The sequence below is a fragment of the Amblyomma americanum genome, chromosome 5 (assembly GCF_052857255.1).
Source record: "Amblyomma americanum isolate KBUSLIRL-KWMA chromosome 5, ASM5285725v1, whole genome shotgun sequence".
Taxonomy (NCBI): Eukaryota; Metazoa; Arthropoda; class Arachnida; order Ixodida; family Ixodidae; genus Amblyomma; species Amblyomma americanum.
The window spans coordinates 105,839,649-105,864,477 of record NC_135501.1 but is presented as its reverse complement, the minus strand read 5'-3'; the positions used below and the strand labels follow the sequence as shown (position 1 = coordinate 105,864,477).

The 24,829-nt window shown below is 46.4% G+C and overlaps 1 protein-coding gene across 2 annotated transcripts in view; it reads left to right on the top strand.

Moving 5' to 3' along the window:
* LOC144134897 (epoxide hydrolase 4-like) overlaps positions 1-20,209 on the top strand; it is a 55,353-nt gene extending 35,144 nt beyond the window's left edge. Inside the window, exons 6-8 of one of the 2 annotated variants that reach the window (XM_077667704.1) lie at positions 5,008-5,185; positions 14,818-14,954; positions 19,795-20,209. In XM_077667704.1, the coding sequence (XP_077523830.1) occupies positions 5,008-5,185; positions 14,818-14,954; positions 19,795-20,201 (722 nt within the window). In that variant the 3' untranslated portion in view covers positions 20,202-20,209. The remainder of the gene's footprint in view (positions 1-5,007; positions 5,186-14,817; positions 14,955-19,794) is intronic. The other variant, XM_077667705.1, reaches the window with a different exon arrangement.
* Positions 20,210-24,829: the final 4,620 nt, after the last annotated feature.

Here is a 24,829-nt window from a genome sequence, read left to right as displayed (position 1 = left end):
GAAGACGGCGCAGGCTGGAGGCCTAGAGGCGCTGACGATTGCGTGGACGTGGAGGCTGCGTCAGGTGGCAACACAGCGGGCATCCGCGTAGCCGTCGTCGACAACGCAGAATCCATGCAGACGCGTAGCGCGGCCTCGCTCGGCAGCGCCGAGCTAAGCCTAGCTTGCCGCTGAGGGTTCCGGTTGGGTTTTCTCCCTTGAGAATGCGCCCGCCGTGCCGGGAATTTCTCCGTAGGGGCGTCGTCAACATTCGGTCGCACGGAGGGCACTGTCCGACCCACGCCACACACGAGAAGACAGCGAAAAGCGAAAACACAGACCTAGAAGCAGACACGTATCCACCCACTAGGTCTTCGTCTTCTTCGTCCGAACCCGGGTACTCCGACTCACTAGACGAGCGCCTTGACCACTGAGCTTTTCGAAATCCTTTCATGTTCAGGCAGATAGCAGCTAATTGTGAACTCCTAGTTGTGAATTGGCAATGAGGTGCTGGAAGTGGTAAATGAATACGTCTACTTAGGGCAGGTAGTGGCAGCTTATCCGGATCACGAGAGGGAAACAAATAGAATGATAAGAATGGGGTGGAGCGCATAAGGCAGGTTCTCTCAGATCATGAATAGCAGGTTACCAATATCCCTCAAAAGAAATGTGCAACAGCTCTATCTTACCGGTACTCACCTACGGGGCAGAAACGTGGAGGATAACGAAAAGGGTTCAGCTTAAGTTAAGGACAGAACAGCGAGCAATGGAAAGGAAAATGATAGGTGTAACTTTAAGAGACCGAAAGCGGCCAGAGTGGGTGAGAAAACAAACGCGGGTTAATGAGATCCTAGTCGAAATCAAGAGGAAGAAATGGGCTTGGGCAATGCATGTACTGCGAAGGCAAGATAATCGCTGGTCCTTGAGGGTAACGGAGTGGATACCAAGAGAAGGCAAGCGTAGCAGGGGGCGGCAGGTGGATGGATAAGATTAGGAAGTTTTCGGGCATAAGGTGGGGGCAGCTGGCGAAGGACAGGGTTAATTGGAGAGACATGGGAGAGGTTTTTGCCCAGCAGTGGGTGTAGTCAGGCTGATTATTATTATTATTATTATTATTATTATTATTATTATTATTATTATTATTATTATTATTATTATTATTATTATTAGATAGCACCTATGGCGTTAAGCTAGCAGTTTTTAAGCGAAAGCTTCACTGCGCTAGGTAAAGCCGATTTCGCCATGCGTTACCAGTTGATTTTCAAATGAGCCAGAGGTCAAGTGTGGCTTCAGGCTTTACCTTATGTGGTCCATCATGATGTCGGACTACTTGATCTTTGACCGTCACCTCTGACATTTCGATTCGCCGGTAGAGGGCGGCAAAATAGCCCGCAGCGTTCATTGGGTGACTAACCTCTTGCGATCAACCATTAATTTAACTGCCACCTGCCAGAGTGGGTGTGCTGCCCATCCAGTGTGCGGAATGCACTCAACGCTACAGACGCCAGGCTGCTTGCCCTATACACCATAGCTTTCGCTCTCTAGCCAGGTTCAGCAATAGTTAAACCACAGCTAATTTTTCACAACAAACTCAATAGTGAAAACTTTTGCTGGAGACAAATTCGATGTGAAACAATGAAGGTTGCTCTCACCGTTTCTGCCGCTCTTTTGGTCGACTTTTGCAAAACTTCTTGCGTTTTTTTGGAGTGACGCCTTCAACTGATCCAATTTTGTCGTCACTCATCTCTCTAATTAACCCGCCATAGTTGTCATCTGGCAGCAAATGAACTGGCGGGGCATGTATTTCATCGTAACACGCACAGTCTGACAGTAGATTAAACACATGGCCTTGTCCAGCGACTAAGTGAAAAAATACGAGTCTTCCCATCGATGTTACAAAAACCGCTTTTCATGTTGAACTTTTCATTTTGTTGAATCCTTCGACAGCGGCCCAGGGGCAGCAGAAAATATTGGAATACATGTGTGAGAAGTGAACCACATGTTAGCGCAGGCGACGAGTGGCGTTCGTTAAGGTGTCGCGTCTAATATAGCTTAAGTAATGTCACTAACGACTAGGAAAGTAGAAGGAAAACTCTCCAAAATGCGGCTGCTACTAAATATGCAGTATGTGTATTTCAACGCCTTCAAGCGCCATGCGGGCTATGAGGCATGCAACATGTACCTCTGGCTAGCAGGGCCATTCCTCAACCCAAACTGTATGCCTTAGCAGGAACGTTTAATTGCATGACACTGCAGTTATCAGCACTCACTAAATACGCTGAAGCGGACGGCAATACGTGGTGGACACCGCTTAATCACGTCTTCATTCTGCTTTCATTAACACTTCCCTGCAATTCCCTTCATCTCTATTTGCTAAAATTGCTAGGTGATAATCACCAATAACTAAACATGCAGCCCTTCACGCTTGTAAATTTGTCGCCTTGGTATTCTTAGTCGCAGTTCTGCTGCTTAAGTACTTAAAACTGAAATGTACGTAGGGTAAGAGCACGGTTTTTGAGATAAGAGAGGACGAAGCTTCCGTAAGGAAGTCTCTGACCTAAAATAAAACAAGCAAAAATTAATTGGGCAACCTTTGCCCTATTTTCATTAAAAGAGGTGGGAAAACAAGGTCTGCAGGTACCACTCCGCCCTCTGCCACCAAAGAAAAAAATTACGCAGTTCTTCCGGCCTACTCAAATGGGCATGTAACTTCTGTGCAATTCGAGCCCTACCTTTAGCGTCTGCAGATCATTCATTAGTTGCCTGAAATTACCCGTATCATCTTTGGATTGCGATTTTACCCAAAGAAAAAAAAACAGCATTGTTGGTGGAGCGCCTCGGCAGACGTCAGTTTCCAGATTCCCTGTGTAGTCGCTACTCGGAAGTGTAGTGTCCGTGCCTTTTATTTTCATTACCGCCTCAATACTCTCGCCTTGTACAAGACGAAAGTTAGTGATTCGGAGCTAAAAAGGGGGGGGGGGGGGGGAGCGGGGAGGTAGCAAGCTACTGCCTTTCAGTTTCCACACCAGCCATCTCCACTCTGCTTAAGAAATCGTCCACTCTCCAAAACCCTTCCGTGGCTCTGAAGCGAATGCTACGCAGGAAAGGGAGGATTTTGTCCCCGTACCGTGGGAGTAAGTTATTTGTTCCCTTTAGAGGGCAGAGAGTGAACGAGAAAGACACGGTTTTGCGGCTATTCGCTCCTTCTCCGGTCTTGAAGGCAGCTGAAGTGCGTCTGAAAGTAACGCAGTTGAAAGGAATTTTGCCTCTTCCTTCCTGCAAAGAATGAGTGCCGTCTTCGGAAGCAACTTTTTGGCCAATTTCAGCTAGAAAACAAGTCGTGGTGGTAAAGCTGACTCCTTAAGCTAGCATGAGCTTTCGGAACAAACTTAGAGAGGCTGCGGGCCACAGCCCTTAGCTCTGCGGACCTCGTGTTTGAGACCCCAGTCTTGATGATCTATGTTTTGAGAACCGCAGAGTTATTTTTGACAAATGAGTCTCAGAGCAAAAAAGTTTCAGTATTTTTCTTGCTGCATGCATGCATGTATGTATGTACGCATATATGCATGTATGCATGTATGCATGCATGCATACAAATCTATGCAAATGCATTTATAATATTAATTGATTTTGGGGGAAGGGAAATGGCGCAGTATCTGTCTCATATATCGTTGGACATCTGAACCGCGCCGTAAGGGAAGGGCTAAGGAGGGAGTGAAAGAAGAAAGGAAGAATGAGGTGCCGTAGTGGAGGGCTCCGGAATAATTTCGACCACCTGGGGATCTTTAACGTGCACTGACATCGCACAGCACACGGGCGCCTTAGCGTTTTTCCTCCATAAAACGCAGCCGCCGCGGTAGGGTTCGAACCCGGGAACTCCGAATCAGTAGCCGAGCGCCCTAACCACTGAGCCACCGCTGCGGGTGCAAATGCGTTTTTCAGCGAGAAGTTTATGAAAGCAACTTTTTTATATTGATTGTTATGCTGAAGCATTGCAATATATGCAAAAAAAATTGCAAATGCGTTTTTCAGCGAGAAGTTTATGAACGCAATTTTTTGCATATATTGCAAGGCTTCAGCATAATAATCAATATATTCGCAGGTCTCCCGTGAGCAGTCTTGAATTTTTTCTGCAGCAGCATTTCTGTAGCAGCATGTACTATAGCTGCATTTTCTATAGCAGCATTCACTGCTTTATGCGAGCGATGTAAAAACTTCAAACGAAATATTTTGCCGCGTGCCGGAAGGATAGATAATCACTTTCAATATTTTCATAACGGTCGCTTACAGTAATCCAATATTCAAAGGTTTTGTACAAAAATCTGGGCAGGGAAGTTTCGAAATGAAGTAACGGCCGTCATTAGACTAAAACATTAAAGAAATCATCGACGGTAATTCCAACTGCGTTCCCTAAATTATATCATCACATGTCTGATCCCCGTAATTTTTATTTATAAAATAATAATCTGCAACTACGTGTTCATTGTGCTACAGGGATGCATCACTGCTGTCCAGTATTACACTCTGCAATGTTAAATACTCAACTAACTTCTTGTTCCCTTTTCTTACAAGAGCAAAAACTCAGAAATATTTTTATTTGATCCCAAAGGTGTGGATGTGATGTTGATAAAAAATGGGAGAAAGCTAAAGGTAGTTCCGGCAAAATATATGAAAAAAGGGTGCCGGTATAACCTCCGCAGAAAAATGTAATATATGAGACAGATACTGCGCCATTTCCTTTCCCCAAAAAACCAATTATTAATTATTATTATTAATTAAATATATTGCATGCCCTTCCTCTTTATCAGTGCGAGAACTGTGGCAGCTGTGCCGTATTAGTAGAAATATACCGCCATTTCACTGCAGAGCATGAAAAAATTGTGCGTTACATTTCGGCCCATGGAAATTACTGTTACTGCCCCCACGCTGAAGAAACAGCATCCAATGAAATGGATTCTGAAAGCAGGATGAAATATGCTTGCTTGTTTCTGTACACAATCCTGTCATGGGCCTCACTTCTTCCTGCAGATACTCGAAAAAAGAAAAAGGTTGTTCTTGTGGGACACGACTGGGGAGGCATGATCGCCTTCTGCTTCGCCACCTTCCACGAGCACATGATCAACAAGATGGTCATCATCAACGGCATGCATCCCAAAGCCTTTTCGAAACAGCTCCTGCGAAGTGTGCGGCAAATGAGGATGTCCTGGTAAGGCTACGTGGTCGTTACATTTTGCTTTTATCAAAATATTAAAAAAGTAATAATTATTAACCCATGGTGTCGAGCCATGTTTCCGGTTCCGTTACTGACTGCCATGATACAGGAACGGTATACTTGCGGCAGACGGAGAATTCTTGTATATAAGTCGGCACTTTCCACTAACATCTAAAATGGCTCGCAATGTCTAATTCTGGTCGTTCTATTTTCTTTTTCGTTGCATCCCCTTCCAGACTTGACTTTTCTTAATTTTCGTCGCCTTTCCTAAGCTAGTCTTTCCGCTAGTCTTTCCGCTTGCATGCCTGTTTCGCATGCATGAAGCATAACCTGCAAAAACCTGTATTGAGTTGTCGCGGTGGCTCGAGCGGCGAGGTTCCAACCAGCTGAGAATTACTCGCTGGGACGCGCCGCTAAAGCATTCAATTCGCTGGATTGCTTGCACGTGAAGCACCATTTAGCCTCGACGGTAGCGCAACGCAGGAGCATGAGAGAAAATTGTAGTATTTCTCAACTGCAGAACTCTCCAGCGCTGCATTTCGATGGAGGCGAAACGCAAAGAGTCACCCGTGGTCGAAATTATTCCGGAGCCCTCCACTACGGCACCTCTTCCTTTCTTCTCTCAGTCCCTCATTTATCCCGACCCTTACGGCGCGGTTCAGGTGTGACTGACTGACTGATGTTTCTGAAAGGAAGAAGGAAAAGGAAAGAGCACGGGCCTGCCTTCTGGCTCAAGCCGAGCCACGCTCGCTGCCGCGTGCTGAAAGTAGGACGGCTAAAGGATAGGAGAGGAGAGCAAATATTGAAAGAAAAGACGTGCCGCGCTAATGTTCCACAGGCCGATCCTGGAGGCAGTGCGATACCGGGCCGACCCGTGCCGACCCGTGCCAGAGTGCTTCAAACCCACCACTCCGCCATATTCCAAAAATAAGTTTAATATCTTAGTTCCAGGGACCTGCGGCAGATATTAAATCAGGAATCAGGAATGAGCCTTGTTCGGGAGTCCGCCAAGATGTGAGACAGATACTGCGCCATTTCCTTTCCCGAAATCCAATTTTCCAATTTTGTGCATACCCGCCGCGGTGGCTCAGTGGGTAGGGTGCTCGGCTACTGATCTGTAGTTCCCGGGTTCGAACCCGACCGCTGCGGCTAAGGCGCCCGTGCCCTGTGTGATGTCAGTGCACGTTAAAGATACCCCGGTGGTCGAAAATATTGCGGAGCCCTCCACTACGGCAACTCTTTTTCTTCTTTCGCTCCCTCCTCTATCCCTTCCCTTACGGCGCGGTTCAGGTGTCCGCCGGTATATGAGACATATACTGCGCCATTTGCTTTCCCCAAAAACTACTTATTATTATTATTATTATTATTATTATTATTATTATTATTATTATTATTATTATTATTATTATTATTATTATTATTATTATTATAGTTTTGTGCAGAGAGGCCCGATCTCAGTATTGTGCGCGCGCCTCGTGTCACGCGTTGCATCTGGTGGACTAGGGGGGTGTGGGCGCCCAGTGTGCCGGCCTGTTGACTCAGAGCCATAGGCAGTAAAATTTTACTAGCATGTTTTTTTTGAAATTTTGCTTTAGCCATCAATATATGTGAATCACTTAGTGGTATTGGCCTACGGACACTAAATAATTTACAGTTGAATTTCTTTTTGATACCTTCTTCGGTTCATAAACCGAACGAATGCATATAATGCCCCATGTTTCTTTATCCCGGCATCTCTTGGCCCTTGCGCCCTTACAGACGGCTCGTGCTTTTCCGTGTATATCTGCACTTCGTTTATTATGGGGGGGGGGGGGGCTGCGAGCAGCCGAAGAGAGCGGACGCATTTCACATGCGCTCCGCAGTTTGTGGGCTCCTTGACCCATCCAAGTCGATGGGACCACCGAAATTTTGGTTGGAATCGTCGCCGACAGCAAAGCGGACCACGCGGAAACCACTTTCAAGCCAGTGGGTCCAGTATTTTTGGATTTTTCGGACTTGAAGTTTTCCCGCGTGGCCGACCAGAGCTAGGCCTTTTAGGCCTAACACGACAGCGGTGCTCTGCAGCCCTCCCGGCCTTGGCCAACGGCAGAGGAGCCTGGAGCGACGGCCCGAGTACTCAACCTCAGCTTAGGACACACACCACTACGAGGTCCGACGAATCTCATGGCCGAAAACCACGAAATTATGGACGAAGACTACCAAGACGCGGCCGGGGAGACCCGTGACCACGGACCAGCGGCAGCCACTCAAGGCCTGAAAAGCAGCACCCCAGCGACCACAACGTCACAAGTAAGTCAAAATCTCGACGCGGACGCGGAATGGAAGATAGCCATTTCCAAGCGGGAGAAGAAACGCCAACGCGGCAGCCAAGCAGAATTTTTGGCGGGGACAGGGCTAGGGAACGGAAATGCCCTAGGCTCGGCGAAGAGCACAGGTGGCACGCCAGCTGCACCGAGACAAGGAGAGCGGGAAGGAGCGCCGAGGAGGAGACTGCCTCCGCTACCCAAGGACGACTTAAAAATAGTCCTGAGGCCAAAGGGACAAGCAGTGAAGAACCTGCAGACGCACCAAGTTGCGCGGGCGGTGGTTGCAGCCACCGGACATAGATGCAAGGCAGAAGACCTTATTATCCGACTGCGCACAGGTTCGAACATCATTATTATAAGCACCGACAACGAAAGCGCTGCTCAATAAATTAGACGCATTACGCAGCTGAAGTTTGGAGAGCACAGCTACGGCCTCAACGCACACGTGGCAGCGCCGGAGGGAACGCTGCGCGGGGTAATCCACGGGGCGGACCCGGGAACACCTGCCAAAGAACTCGAGGCAAACCTACGAACCCGAACGCAGGGTGGGAAGATTTTGGCGGCAAGAATGCTAGGCCGGTCGAGCACTGCCGCCATCACCTTCGATGGCACCATCCTCCCCAAGCAAGTTCTGTACATGGGGGAGAAATGTGATGCTATCCCTACAGACCAACGAGACAGATCTGCTACATCTGCTGTCAGCAGGGACACCGGTCCGAGGTCTGCCCGACTCCCGGGATCAAGACCTGCAGACAGTGTGGCCAAAAGGATCCAGAGGAACACCATCAATGCACACCCAAGTGCCTGCTGTGTGGGGAGCCCCACACAGCCGGCACAAAGGACTGCAAGCAACGTTTAAAGACAACGAGCGAACTACGATGGGGACCCCAGGGTCAGCAACGACGCGGCCGCAGCCGAAGCAGAGGCGGAGCGCGGCGCCCACGCTGGTTCCGGAACGAAGACCAGGAGAAACGAGGCGACTACCGGAGCGAGTCGAGGAGCCACAGCCGGGTCCCCAGTGGCAGCCGAGGCCAGGGCCGGAGCCGGGAGCGGGACGAGTCCTACCCACCCCTGGGCGGTCAGCAGGCCTGGGCGAAGCCGAAACAACTACAGCAGAAGAGCGGCGGAGTTAAGGTGAGCTGGGGAGCCGGCCCTCCCAAGACGCTTTTTGCTTCGCGCAACAGTAACAACGCAAACACACAAACAGAAAGCGAAAAAAGGCTGACTGCCGAAATTAATAATCTTAAAAGGGAACAGGAGCAGACCCGTGAAGAAAACAGGCAGCTCAAAACACAAATAAGTGAACTACTAGCAGAAATACAAGAGACGCGAAAGGCAGGTTTTTCGCCTGTCAGGGCACCCTCACCCCCGCAGCAGAGCGTAGGAAGCTTACAGACTAACGGAGGAGGAACCTCCCCAATAGACGATTTGAAAACAATGATACAGCAAATGCAACAGCAAATGCAGCAGCTAAATCAAAAGATAGCCATGCAGGATCAGAGCTTTCGATATTATGTAAAGAATCAAAACACACAGAGAACTGTAAATGACGCCAGGTTTGGATCAGAATCCCAGGGAATGAACGCAAACTCTAATACATCAACATGGCAGGACAAAACCAACTAGAGAAATGGCAATGGAACTGCAGGAGCTACAAGCGCAAACAAGGGCTCCTACAGCAGTTCATTAGCACTAGAGGAACCCCACCAGATCTAATACTTTTACAAGAGACAAACTGCATTCCAGCCCTGAGAGGATATACTTGCCAGGAGAACGGACGAACAGCTACTCTAATTAGCAACAAAATCACCACCATTGCACACAAAGATTTCGAGGATACACAGCTCAAACACATAGTAACCAAGACAATCCCCAAGAGGAAGCGGACAGCTAAAAGTACCTTCATAGTTAATCTATACAGCCCACCTAAAAATAGGGGAGACTTCATTAAACTCTTTACAGAAGCAAGAAAGCTAGCGGGACAAAACACCCTGATAATAGCCGGGGATTTTAACGCAAAAAACCCGCAATGGGGCAGCAGAATTGAAGACAGAAAGGGACGCAGCATCTGTACAGCAGCAGAAAACATAGGCTGCGAACTACTCCCAGATGAGGGCCAACCTACTAGACAGGGGAATATCGTCAGTGTGGACACATGTCCCGACCTAACTTTTGTCAGGGGCGCCAAGCAAGTGGAATGGGAAAACTTGCAAGAAAATCTGGGAAGCGATCACTACATCATTAGGATCAGCACGGAAGCAGAAAGCATCAAGAGGAAAATTGGTAAGGGAACCCTAACAGACTGGGATGTCTTCCGAATCCACTGCACACAGCTAAAAGGGGATATAGCTTCAGTAGAAGAATGGAGCCAACAACTCAAGCAAATCAGGGACCTCTACACCAAAGAGGTAGATCGAACAGAACTAGCGCCGGAAGTGGACAAGCGACTCCTCAGACTATGGGAGGCAAGACGGGGCCTAACCAAGCGCTGGAAGCGCAAAAACTAAATCGGAAACTAAAGAAGAAAATTGCTGAAATAACACAGCAAGTTGAGGAATATCCAACGCAGCTAGCGAGAGAGGGGTGGCAACAGTTCAGTACCTCACTGAATGGCACCCTCAGCACAGCTAGAACGTGGCAGATCCTCAGAACACTAATGGACCCAAGCAAAAGCAAAACAGAAAGCTGCAAATCTATTCAGAGACTAATTCACCAATATGAAGGGACCGAAGACCAGCTACTATGGGAAAGGCTATGGGAAAATGCTATGGGAAAGGCTCGGTGGAAGGCTATCAAGGCGAATACCAAGGAGAGGAGAACCCTACAACAGACCGGCCAATCACAAGGGAAGAAGTTGTCGAATCCATACGAGCAACCACGAAGAACACGGCGGCAGGGGCGGACAAGATTCGCAACTCGCTAATACAAAACCTAAGTGAAGAAGCAGTAGACCAACTCACCCTCTACCTCAACAAACTATGGGAAGAAGGAACAGTCCCAACGGAGTGGAAACACGCCGTGGTGGTCATGATTCCCAAGCCCGGCAAGAAACTCCAAATTGAAAACCTCAAACCAATTTCGCTCACATCGTGCCTCGGCAAGCTCTTTGAGAAAATCGTCACCCGACGAATCCAAACGCACCCAGAAGACGGAGGATGGTACCCCAACACCATGTTCGGCTTCCGGGCAAACCTCTCCACCCAAGACATCCTGCTACAACTAAAAGAAGAGGTACTCGAAACAAAGCCTAAAAACGGTGAGAACGTCGTCATGGCCATTGATATCAAAGGGGCCTTTGATAACGTATCCCACGCCACCATTATGGAAGTACTCAACACTACCAACTGCGGGAAGAAAGTACACGACTACGTCAGAAGCTTCCTCACAGATAGAACAGCGACCATAGGCCTCGGAGACCTGCGGAGTGACACCTTTCAAACGCCATGTAAGGGCACTCCGCAGGGTTCGGTAATTTCGCCGATACTTTTTAACATCGCCATGGTCAACCTTGCGAAGAAGCTCAACGAAGTCCAGGGAATCAGTCATGCCATGTATGCAGATGACATAACCATCTGGACCACCGAAGAATCACTAGGGGACAAACAAGAAGCGCTACAGAAAGCCGGCGCTTGCATCGAGAAATATACGCAGAAAAGAGGCCTCAGATGCTCCACGGAGAAGTTTGAGCTCCTCAGAGTGGGAAGGCACCCAACAGATGCCCCACTCGAAGTAAAACTCGAAGGCCAAAACATTCCGGAACAGAAAATGATCAGGATCCTCGGCATGTGGCTGCAGGGCAGCCGGAGGTGCAGCCACACCCTCTGCCTGCTGAGTAGAGCAGCGGGACAAGTGGGCCGCATGATCAGCAGAGTTGCGCACAAGCGATACGGCATAAAGAGGAAGAGACCCTCAGGCTGGTCAACAGCCTGGTGGTCAGCCGGGTCACATACTCCCTGCCGTACCATGTAACCATCAAAGCCGAAAGAGAACAAGCCGAAGCAATCCTTCGGAAGGCATACAAAACAGCCCTTCATCTCCCAAGAAACACATCCAATGACAAGCTGATGCAACTGGAAATCAGCAACACGTTTGAAGAACTAAAGGAATGCCAGCTCAAGGCACAAGCGCGAAGGCTCAGTAACACAACAACAGGAAGGGCGCTCCTGACAAAGCTGGGTTGGGAAATAGAAAAACCGCAAAGTAGTAGGGCAATAATACCGGACCTGCTAAGGAATAAACTACGCATACAACCTGTCCCCCGCAATATGGGCCCCAATCTCCATACCAGCAGGGGACAGGCTAGGGCAAAATTCTACGAAAAAACGATGGGGCAGAGAGACAACACAGTCTACACAGATGCTTCCCTCTATCCAAAAGAACACAAGAAACACGCAGTAACGGTAGTTGCTAATAATCAAAGCAAACTAATCACGAGTCTCACGGCAGCGGTATCAGACATAATCGAAGCAGGGGAAATAGCTGTCGCACTGGCAGCAGAGGAGGGATACAGGATAGGAAAATCTCTCAACATCCTAACAGACTCACAAGGGGCGTGCCGAAACTATATCAGGGGTATAATAAGCAGCACGGCCCTCAAGATCCTTAGTAGAGCACCGCTCTATGAAAGACAACCTACACACAACATAATCTGGATACCAAGCCACGCAGGGATTCAGGGCAATGAAGGGGCGGACAGCTTAGCTCGAGGCTTAACCATCCGAGCGGGCACCTCAGTCCCCCCCGGGAGAGCCTCATATTACTTGCGGGGACAGTTATTCAGAGCTGCTAAACATATATAGAGGGCTAAGATTCCAATACCTCCCACCACACAAAGCGTTGACGAAGGAGGAAGCCGCAGGATGGCGTAGACTGAAGACGGGTTCCTTTCCAAATCTTTAGATACTAAGCAGGATGTCCCCCACACAATATTGCGCCGTATGCCCATGGTGCGGAGCAAGGCCAACACTATATCACATCACATGGGAATGCGAGAGAAACAAGACATTCCACAAACATACAACACCAAGTGCGGAGCAATGGGAGAGCCGGCTCACCAGCTGCGAGCTAGGGGTCCAAAGGGCCCTCATAGCACACGCAAGCGAGGTGGCCCGACTCAGTGGTGCCTTGGACTAGGGGCCCACCCAAGGCTGAAGAGGACCCAAAGTTATCAAGAATGAAGACTTCGTCCTCAACTCACTAATATCTTAAGAACCAATAAAGTTTTCCATTCCATTCCATTCGCCTTTCCTCTCCTTCCTTCACGCATAACATGTTCTTCATGTTCTTGGATACACGTCAAATCCTTTGTGCTGTTCTGTGCGGTCAGTCGTAGCGTTCAACTAGCCCAGTTTGGTTCCAGTACTTTGTCATTCGGTTCCTTTACACGCTCCAAAAAAACCTAGCTTTCAACGCTGCTCTACACTTCAGTGTTCAGAAACAAGGTAATGTTTAAAGCAGCTTGTAACGTAAAAGAGGAGCAGCTGAATGTGAAAGGCAATACTTAGCAGCACCAAATATTATTACACGTCAGTAACAGGATTGGAGACCCTACTCCATTTAAATGAACTTTTCTTGCTCGAGGCTTTAAAGAATCTGTGGCAATGCTGAACTAAATAACGTAGAGCGTACACTGTAATGAATCTTTACAGTTGTTATGATTGACTAAAATTCGAGCTTGGCCTAGTTGGTTCATATTTGAAACATTAGAGGGCAGCGCAAGAGAGTGGCACAGAGCACACCAGAAACAAAGAAATACAGGATGCGCAGTGACTACCAACTGTTTACTGTGAAGCCACCCCGCGCATTATAAAGCCATAATAAACCACGTGACAGTCAGGGCGCCAGTGAATCACGAATCAAAAAAAGAGAAAAAGCGAAAAGTACGGTTCTTTCATTCACATAGCCAAGGAGGTATGTTCAAAACAAATGTCACGACAGGTGATCACGCACTAAGTACTACAAATATGGAATCAAAAGCAGTCACATTATAAAAACAGACAAAGCTTACACAATAGTACGCAGGCCAACAAGTAGCGCGGCTGAACAGTAAAAAATAACAAACAAAAAACAAACACAAAGAAAAAAAAACAAAACAAAAATCTGCATCAGGAAGCAGGTGAGCGTTCACCAAGCACTAAAAATCAAAGATGCAAAAGCCGCGTCACATTTTAAAACAGGTAAAAGCTTATAGATCTATGTGGCCAACACATAACGTGGCTAAACAATAAAAAGCATAATCAGGAGGCAAACCAAAAAAGCGCTAAAATTCGCTAAGCACATCACAGCTCAGGCAGAGTCAAAAAGGTGAAAGCTTTAAAGTGGCCATGAGGATTCAACTTAAGAAAGATAGAATGCAGGTGTATTGACTTAAGCATGGCAACATCATGCAACCGAAGGTTTTTGTTCGTTTGTCCGTTCTGAGTTTATTTCCGGTATGTTTTGTGCCGTTCTTTTGCACCCGCCTGTAATGTATCAGTAATGGCTCACCCGGGAATAAAACTGTGAACAGGCTCAAAATTAGTCATCAAAATTTTCAACTGAAATTTTCATTCATTTTTCAAGTGAATGAAACGCTCGGTGGAAAGCTTTAAAGACTAGATAAAACTTTTTTTTACGTCCTGAACATTTTGCTATTAAGCGACTGATGGTGAGAATATGGTCTATATCTGAAAACCTTTCCCCGAATTCAGCTTCTTCTTTTTGTTTACTAAGTCTAACATAGATCTGAGTCATATTATACGGTCATAATACCGGCTCCCTACGTGTATCGCTTTTGATGACGTCCGCACGGCAACTCCCAAACTGTCATACTAATAATAATTGGGTGTGCAGTGGATACGTGAGGGTTTTAGACGGCAACCTGAAAAACAGTTTCATTTTTTTTTCTTAACCATTCAGTAAAACACAAAGAGGAAAAATATTGTCCTGAGATAAACGACCACCCAGAAGTGGAACAGAGGCACTGAAAGAATTAAATTCTTGTAATTACTCTCAAAATCAGTGATACATTTTTGGATGTGATTCTAAAGAGGTCACTACATACACAGGCAATTGACGCAGCCAAGACAACGCAAAATCAGGTGTGCTTAGCAAGCCAACTTAAATATATATGAAGCAAAATATTTCTCTTCAAGTACTGTGATTGCTGTAGAAATGGCTACAAAGGATTGTTTTGGGTTGTTTTTTTCGTTTTATAGTGCTGGTTGTGTCACCGGTGAGAGCTTTCAACACCTATCTTTTTTAAATTAAACCGAAGAGTTTCGTAGGAAGGTATACTTGCAATAGCACAGCTCAGTTTTCATCGCATTTTTATTCATGCAGGTATATGCTTCCTTTCCGTCACCGGGCTGTTCCTGAGAAATATCTCATCATGAATGATTTCGCCTTCTTTGACAAGGTCCACAAAGGTTTTACCCCGCAGGAGGAAAACGCACACAAATACATGTTCTCGCGAGATGGTATGTATAATTATGTCCTCATAAATTAACTGAATGGCCTCATTGAATCAACTACTTTCGATGAAAACTTCCGCGGGGACATTAGACACGGCGTGAACTCCAGAAACTTCCATTAAGAAGCGCACATTCGGTACCAACTAATACATATAATGTGGTCGCAGCAATTACGTTTTCTTATTGAGCCGTACAAATATGATTTCGTCTGGCTGCATCAATAATGCGCGAGATTTTGAAGCACCAAGTAATACTTTTCATTATCTTTTTTTGCAGTTATTCTTTACTGCAAACAAATGCACTGTAATGAAGACTCCATCTGTTGTCGCTGATATAAATGGCAGTATTCTATATGGGCTGTCCATTTTCCGTTGTCCATTTTGCGTCCACTCCATCCTCTGTCAGTGGTCGCTCAGAGATACGCGCGGCTTTTGAAGCGCCTTTGGCAAGCGACTCGGCCATTGGGGTGGTTGGCGACCGGACCTTACTACTGACTGAAAGTGGATGTGATATGCAGCCAATGGTGAGGTCCAGTTGTTAATCGCCTAATGGCCGAGTCGCTGGCCACAGACGTTTGAAAGGCGTGAGTAAATCTCAGTGACCACTGAGAGAGGACTGAATAGAGGCGAAAAGGATAGCTTATAGAATACCTCCACGGCTTTCAGCTGTCCAAGTTAGCCCGTGGTCGAGCTAAAACAATTTCGTAGTCTCAGTGCCTTCGGGACTCCGTGCAAGCATGAAATCTACTGCAGCAACAGAGTAGCTTTGTAGTGAACAGCTCGTAGAAGGTTCTCACCGTTCCCATTGCAGAACTCGGCCAGCTGTATTGGCTTCAAGACATGCCGCCGCCCTTCCCCCGTTTTCGCTCTAAAAGCGGAAAACCGCCTTCGGCGTCAGTCGACGTTTTCGGTACTTTTATGTGCCTCTGCGCTCTTAATATTTTCTGTGCCGCACTCTGCAGCGCACCATGAGTACATGGCTTTTGATGCCTGATGTGCCCGTGCGTTCGCCCGCTTTTCTGTGTCCTCAGCGACGCATTCTACCGCCTTGGTCGCTCTTTATTTAGAAAGAACTACTTCACTACCAATATTAAAAAGGCCGATGGGTCTCTGAAGCATCGCCCTTTTTCTCTTGACACCTGCAAAAATAAAATAAATATTTCCATGATTGCATTTACAGCCGTTGGCGGCGCGAACGGACCAGCCTCGCTGGCCACTTCACAAGAGCATATGCTATCGCCGCCACTGATCACGCCTCGTTTTTAACTGCCACATTCTCGCGCTGTGAGCTGATGTCGTCGTCGCCATAAACTTCCATCCTCGCGAAAAGAGCACTATTAGCGTCCTACCCCGCCAAATCTGCAGGTGGAAGTGATGTCTCTTAGATAGTCACGAAAGGAAAAGAAACCGGGCATAACTGCTTCCTTGGACCAGCGGACCGCTAATCGCGCTTTGAGCTACTAAGCGGTAGTAACAGAGATATGTGCTCTGCATGCTTTGATACAACATTCTGGCAGGAACGCGGCACTATAGCACTAGGCCGCCAGCGCTGGTTAGATTCATTGGCGGTGACGTTGACAATGTTGTAGACTCCGTTGATTTTGAGGAAAGATCTGCATAACTTGCCCTCCCCCCCTGTGTCAGTGAAGACATCACTCGCGCTTTCAGGCACATGGCGCTATTGTCAAGTGGCGAAAACCTCCGCTTTCGCACAATATTTCTTAATTAGCAACGCTAAACTGCCAGCCATTCTTTTATCTTTATTTGCAGCTACATTAAGCTACAGCGTCTAGGCCACTTATTCTCCGGTGTTAGATCATCGCGGTGTCTTTTGTCTATAAAGGGCTTCCTATTTCTTAAGTCATCCTACTTCATTATCGAGCTGCAGATTTCTATGGTTCGTACAAATAATAGGCGTTATAGTATTACTACCACCGAACATTTGGAAACGTAGAACGTAGTGGTTCCAGCTGCGCTGTGCATCAGTCGGTCTACAACAGAGATTATTATTTGCGACCATGGCCAGTCGTCTGAGGCGATGTCGCTAAAAATCCTCTAAACTTTTCTCCGGCATTAGCTTTATTCCTCATGTTAATCATTTGCAAGAGAAAATTATTGCATCTACGACCAAGTTCCTTAATTGGTTCCGTTTCCATTTTCGTGTTTCATCATCGCGTTTGCGCCTCATGTATCATCAGGTTTTTCTTCCTACAATCACCAATACCGCCCCAGCTTGGTGGTTCCATTGTCCGCCTTCCAGACTTAGAGATCGTGTCTTGTCGTTGAAACGCATTCCGCTTCTTGCTCTTACTGTTGCCTACAGTACTACGAGAACTGTTGCTCTTCATGTACTTGCCAATGTTCTTCTATTGCCTATTTATCTGGATCAATTATGTGCACAGTTTATGCTTTTTACATTACGGCAACCCGTTGTCTACGGCAAGACATTTTATAACCCGTTTGAAATTCAGCCTGTACTTAATATCTCGTGTGACCATCCCTCATTGAAATATAAATTTTCTTTTGCTCAACTAAGTTATCAGGAAGCCTTGGCTTTTTCGTGTCATCGCGCATTGCATATTCACACAGACGGGTCATTCACCCATCACAGTGCTGGTGCTGCTTTTGTTGTTCTTAGCTTCATACAAAATATTTTATACGTTCATCGCATATCCTTAGAACTACATTCAAGTGCCTATGCCGCTGAGCTTGTAGCATTCCATTCTGCTGTTGCGTTTGCTATTAATAACGCTCCTTTTATGCCCGTTCATTTCTACACTGATTCTCTATCTCTGCTTTCTGCCCTGTCTTCAGTTACTTCATTTAACCCGACAATTATTTCTATCAAGAAAGATCTCTATCGTTTGTCTTCTTTTTCCTCATTTCTTTTATTTCATACCCAGGGTCACTCCGGAATTTTCGGAAATGAGTTAGCCGACCAGTTAGCCGACCAGGCTGCTGGTAGTGCTGGGCAATATGGCCATTTACACACTTCTACCCTTTCACGCCGTTGCGTGCGTTCCCGTTTACACCATTCTTCACTTCTCTTATGGCGAACTTATTGGCAAGAAAATAATGGCGGCACTGAATTATTTAATTGGATCCCCGATACGCTCAATATTCCTTCCATTCGTCTACCTAGGAGTCCTCTTATTACTTTAGTCACTGGGCATGGTCGGCTCCCTTCGGCTCCAAAAAATTGGCTTATCTCCTTCTTCAATTTGCTCATGCGGTGTTTTGTGCGAAGATGTTTGTCATTACTTCCAGAATTGCTCCCTTACTGCTCCTTTAGTTTCCCGTTTAAACTCTCTGCTGATCTGACATTACACTGTCTACTTACCCCTCTCTTTTGAATAACCCTTCTGCTGTGCTGTTCTGATCCAAATGGTTCATCTCATCAGCAGCACAATTCCTCCACATTTCTGGTGAGTACCTTCGTCACTATAATTTTTACGGCATAAGCTCTGTACAGAGAAGTGCTCTGTGTTCCTTTGCTGGATAAGGATGCATCTCTCTGTGGTCTGACACTGTTTTTGAACCAACTGTGCCTGTGATGTTATCTGTGCGGACATTTTCTGTGACTTAAACTGTGTTTCTGATTGTCTGTGGTGTCTGGACCAACTGTGCCTGCGACTTCACTGCTGACATTCTCTGTGACATTGTGCTTCGGCCTGTTCTGTGCCTTTTGGTTTGTTTTTTGTTTGTTTGTTGTTTCTATTTCCCTGCTTTTCTCTTGAAATTAGGTTTTTTAGCGTTTAGCTCCTTTTCTTTTTTTATTGGCTTTAAGCCCGGTAAAGCGTTGCTGATCCGGGCTCCCTCTCTATTTCATTTACTTTTTTTGTATTTTTCTGAGAGGACCAACAAAAGGGTAAAAAGAGTAAGAAATTGTTTTTGTGCTCGGTACCAAGGCAGTGGAAAACTTTACCGCCTAGGCTCATGGCTTCAGTGCTGGTTTGAACGTCAACACCGCCCAGGCTTCGGGACAATTTTTGACTGTTTTGCGGCGAAGTAGTACACTTTTTGCCTAAAATGCAGTGCACAGGTGTAGCGAACGGAAACATGTACGGATCATGAGGGCTACGTTGTGTCATCACCTTGCTTTGTGTCCAACGCTTCGCTCTTTTGTAAGCACAACATTATGATTACTCTCTGCACTTACCTCCTGATTATCTGGTTCTTCCTTTCATCGAAGTAAGCTTCCTTTTCACTACATCAAAATAAACAAATCACCCATTCATATAATAATCCGAAAGTTTTTTTTTTATCAGCAATAGGAGAGTGTTGAAGAGCTGGTTCACTATATCACGATGCAAGTAGCGTATGTCTCACGAAGCACGTGTAAAAGATAGTGGGTGCGCATTACGTAGCCATTTAAATATCTCGTTGTTACCACGTATTGTGTACCTAAATTACAGCGAAGAAAATCGCTCAATCATTATTCATGAGCGTGAGCGTAACCAGATAACTTCCCATGGCAGCCTTCAAAGAATTTTTCAATCAGGGCGAGATTACATGCTAAATAAATGCGTTCTCTGTCACTGTGACGCAGTGCGCAGATGATTGAAAATTTGAACAGTATTTTTCGTTTGCACCGCTGCAGATAAGACTTGAGTAGAAAGAAAACTCTCACTGGTCGCTTGCTAGTGTGTAATCATTATTACCTTAGCTCCAGCAATATGTGATATTTTACCTGAAATCATATCTCTGAAACCGATGCATCCTAAGCCTATTTCTGTCTGTGTGCGTCACTGTGGGATGCACAACTCATTATTTCAAAATTGTTTTTAAACTAACTGAACAGCTGTGAGCAGTGTGGACTGTGTTTGATCTATTTTTTCTCTCTCTAGGTGCACTGACAGGCGCCATCAACTACTATCGAGCATTCAACAATGATAGTGACCAGCTGAACAAGATACGTTATCGCAAAATCAACGTGACAACGCTCATCTTGTGGGCAGAACAGGACCCATTTCTTACTACACCAGTGGCCAAGTACAACAAGGAGTGGCTGAATAATTCAACCGTAGTTTACTATAAAGCCGCAGGTCACTGGCTGCTTAGGGAGTGTTTCCTACAGGTCAATGAACGCATCAGCCATTTTGCGAAAACTGGACATGCCTTCAAACCGCTTTCGAAGAAGAACCGGAATAAGGACGCATGCACAGAGTCCATGAAGCCGGGATCAAGTTGGTTGTCAATCTTATTTCCGTGGCTGCCACATGACACAACTGTTCCAGTGTTCACGGGGAAATAAATTTAGCGCGTTGTACGTCCCTTCGTACAAAGATTTCCTAACCCGTTGTAATCACGTTGGAAAAGAGTTCGGGCTTCGAGTAGTAATCGCTTCACCATCGTGAACACAATAATACCTGATTTTGTTCTTGCTTCGTTCAATCATTTGGCGTCCTTTTGCTTAAGCCTCAAACCTATTGCCTTTCGATTCTGTTTACATTTTTTGTCGCCATTTTTCAGGGGTACAGGCATTTTGAGACACTTAAAACACATTCAAAACCTCATTCTGCTTTTTTGTGTCCAATATAAACTTCATTTTATTTCATCATGGACTACATGCCAGGTAGACATCGCCAAGGGCATAATGACTTGCATATCTAGCGAATTAGGAGAAAAAGACTGCTCAAAGAAGTTCGCCGAATGACAAAAATTCAAGTGCAAACATTGAAATGCTAACGCAGTGCTCTCGAAAGTATTGCAACGGTTGCAAATATTGCAAGCTTGGTCCCCCGCGTAACGGGCAGACGCCGACCTCAGTGGACATAGCCGTCATGCACAGGCAAGTCATCAAGGCTGGCCGGAGAGATGATGGATGAGGACAGAAAAACCAGAAAGGACAGAAATAGAAATAGAACGCGTTGGGGCTTCTGGGGAGTGGGGTACCATGTACACTGATCCCCCTACTTTAATGGTGGCTCCGAAGGGCGCCACTCGCTCAACTGAGCTAGCACAATCCTGTGTAGCTGCACGTAAATGGCAGCTGTGTGCGCTTGCTTGCACAGTAGTAGTCACCGGTGCCATAAACGGCAAGAACCAAATAGCCTCATCAGTTGCTTAGCAAAAAGGCGGCGTATGCAGTCAAGACGGAGCAGTGTGCTCGGTATGCTTGAAGAATCAGGGAAGCCTGGGTTTGTGAACATGCAGTATGTAGAAGAAACGAGGAACGTACTGATCACATGATGAGACACTACGTGCCTACAAACTTCTGAAACCATGAAGAATTCGTCTTAAGCCCGCCATAACATACAAACACAAACGTGCCACTATGCGTAGCATCAACTTCGCGTTCATCACTTCGTGAGCCCGCTAGCGCTGATAGATCCTGCGGTTCTGTGGGTAAGCGCCCGCAGTTCTTTTCTGCTCCCCTAAGGCACAAGTATTCTTAAGATAAATATGTTTAAAAATGCAAAGAATTAATGAAGAAAGGCCACAAAAGAATTTATTATTAACCTCCACTGCACGAGTAAGACCACGAGGGAGGGTTACCGCACACGGAGGGATTAGAGCACGGGATCGGCGCTGTGAGTGTTCCTTTCTTGTTAGAAGGAGGATGGCGTCATTCAAAATGAGGACTACATATCACTACCGATACAATCCGGAAGCTACATTTCAGTGGATTGCCTCACACGTGGGCATGATTCCACTAGCATTCTTTTTTGTGCTTTCGTACGGATGATAGAAGACCTGGGCACGTGGGCCTATACTTGCAGGCACCAGAGACAGAAAGAATCCACCGTTTTCGAAAGATTCTGATATGGAAAATCTTCCCTCTTATGCAGCAGGCGAAAGCCTGCCTTAGAGTATATTTGGACGAGCTAGAACAATGGCTGTGAGATTTTTGGACTTTGAGCCCCCGCCCATTTTCGCGCATGCAGTTTGATAGAGTGCACCAGAGCTCTCTGAATTACCAGTTCAGCAACTTCCCATAGAAGTATAACAAAAAGTACAAATGCACATTTACTACAGTTGGAAGGAGGTGATTGCACCGGAATGGGTAGGATCCTCAGTCCAAGACCACAGTGGCCGGAATGACTCGTTATTGGTAGTAATGAGCACCACCTGGGTATTCAAGACGGTGCTGGTCAGCAGTACCTCCCAGTGCTCCAAGGCCGCATTGGGCGGCTTTAAAGGGTAAGGTTCACAGGGAGGTAGTAATGTGCGTTACAGTAGGCATATATCGGCACCACGGGCGTGCCATAATATAGAACAGAGTGAATACGGTGTGATTGCTGGAGATTTGAAGATGTTGGAGTCTGTATGCGGCGGAGGTCATAGGCTGCCGCAGAAGGGAGGTGTTTGTCAGAAGAAGGTATAGGCCTCGAATAGGGATAGGGTAAGGGTTATAGGGTCCTGGTATTTAAAAACGGCGGCCCGTGGCGACCATAATTCGAGTGAGTACAGATTGCCGTGCCGCTCGAGGTCAATACATTAAACTGTGTCCTTGTTACAAGCCTTGTGTTTGTTCATAAAGGCACAACCGCCTAGCAAAAAAAATGTAGTGCAACAGATGCTTTTACCAAAATTGCATATATATAAGACTGCGAGAGATAAAAGAAGAGGAAAAACAAGGAAAGAAAAACCCTCTTCAGAAGACAATGGCGATATTAGGCCACATCTTTTATTGGCCACGTACAGATGGCGCCTTCATCCTTAGCACCACAAAAGTGGCTACTAGGACTACTGGGGGCTGGGGAACCCGTAGAAAGGGCCTACATATTCGCCTCCGGAAGTACATCTAGCAACACGAACTTTTCTGACCATAGATGCTCGATTTTCGTTCAAGCCTCTCTGCCTAAGATGCTTTTGTCCTTCCTAAACAAGATGTCCTCGAGGGCTTCCCTCAGGGTGGGGAACATCTCCTGACTCTGAACACAAAATGCGCTTTCAACGTCTCCCATGATTCAACATCTCCCATGAAGCCATGTTGGAGGAATTCAACTGCATCAACTATGGCCATCGCATCTTTCAATACAGCACCATTTTCTAATCGAGCGATACCGCCACCATAGGCATCACGCTTCACACACTCCCCTTTTCATAACGCTCAACAAAGGCTTTGTCAAGAGTGAAGTCATCTCCCAACTCCGTTTAAATAACACCATGGCTCCACTGGCACACAGTTTTCACACTCCCTTACCTTGGCTACACACTTCACATTGATGACATTACCACCTGGTCCACCCATGGCTTCTTGGCCGACAAAGCGACCGCTCACTAATCTGTCATACGTACAAACCTCTGTCACCTGAAGTGCCGTGCAATGTGCCCCACGAAATCTGAAGTCATCCGCACCGGTGGCCGTAACGATATATCACCGTGGCCCATTGACCTAAAAAACCATAATCGCCCCACAACGGAACGCCGAATCTACGCGTCCTTGGCCTCTGGTATCAACAATATGGCCTTCCTGCTGATTTTGGGACTTTCGGGTGAATGTTAGGTAAAATCTACAAATTCAAGGTCCGAACTTCAACATGCCATGAGAAAAGTCTTGAAGCTACCAGGGATGAGTATTGGATAATAAAGATAAGGGGTTGAAAAGGGGTGTTGTGAGTCGCGTATAAAATAAAACATTTTTAGGATGCATAATCTTGCACAGGAAGGAAAAGGAACCTGATTTTAACGATCGCAGCAATGGTAAACGCGATGTCTTCGACAAGTGAGCAGTCTTGTGCGTTTTTAATTCCGACATACCGCAGGTAGCGCGGTTCCGTCAGGCTATGAGCGCATGAGCAATGGGTAAGTGGGCTCATATGCATCATAGCTTTTCATGGAACGTTGTCTACTGAAGCCACGGTTTCATTAAATTCCATATTTTATTTACGTGAAAATTTAGACGTTTGTAGTCGACTGCGGCACCGGAAACTGCTTTTCACATCCATTTGAACTAACATCACATTGGTCCGCAAAACACCACTGCAAAACGCAATACACAACACATAGAAGACGCCAGAAATTCTGTCATAAAAATATACACAAAGCAATCAGCTGCAAAAATAACAAAAAGGAAAGAATGTTCATTGCATTCGAATCGGAGCGACAGCAAGGATTTCGGCTACTAGAAGAGTACGATGAGCGGGCAGCGCCGCGGGGCGGATAGGGTTGGAAAACATTTATTTCGTCAAAAGGCAAAATGCAGATGATCCGTGCTAGGTAGCTATCAGTCCACGGCTGACAACGACCTGAGTAGCCCAGTCAATGGCTTCCCATTGCTCGAGAGTATGGTCGTGTATTAGGGTCGGAGTACTCGGCCTTTTCGGACATACAATTGGCAAGAGACGATTTTGCGATTCTGTGAACGTTCGGATTATTCTTTTCGATATAAAAAAATGATTAATATGATTTTTCATCCCTTCCCCTTATTTCGCCTCGATCGAGCAACCGCCGGCAAGCAGCCATTGAAGAAGAGGAAGTAGAAGAAACTCACAAATTCCATGCCATGTGTCTCGCGTTATTATTCTCGCTGATTGTTTGTCAGTTTTAGTTTCCCTTGAAACATCAAAAAAGATTTTCTGAGCCGTTTCCTGCGATTTTTTGTCTCATGCACTTTGGAGGAGGTCCATTTTGTCTGGGTCCCTGGCCATGCAGGTATTTATTCAAATGAGGTGGCTTACCACTTAGCAAGGTAGGCTTTTGGAGGGTCAGTGACACATCCTGTCCCGAATTTCAGCCTCCCGGAGATTTCCAGCCATATCAGCGAGATTACGTGATTCCTTACTAAATACCACTGATTATCAGCACTTAGCATATAATTGGAACGTCCGTTCGTGTAAAACCAGGCTGAGTGAGGTATCAATGTCATGGTTGTGGTGCAGGATTTCCAGTTTGAATTTGTATCTATTCAGGTGTGAACGGGACCACAGGCCATGA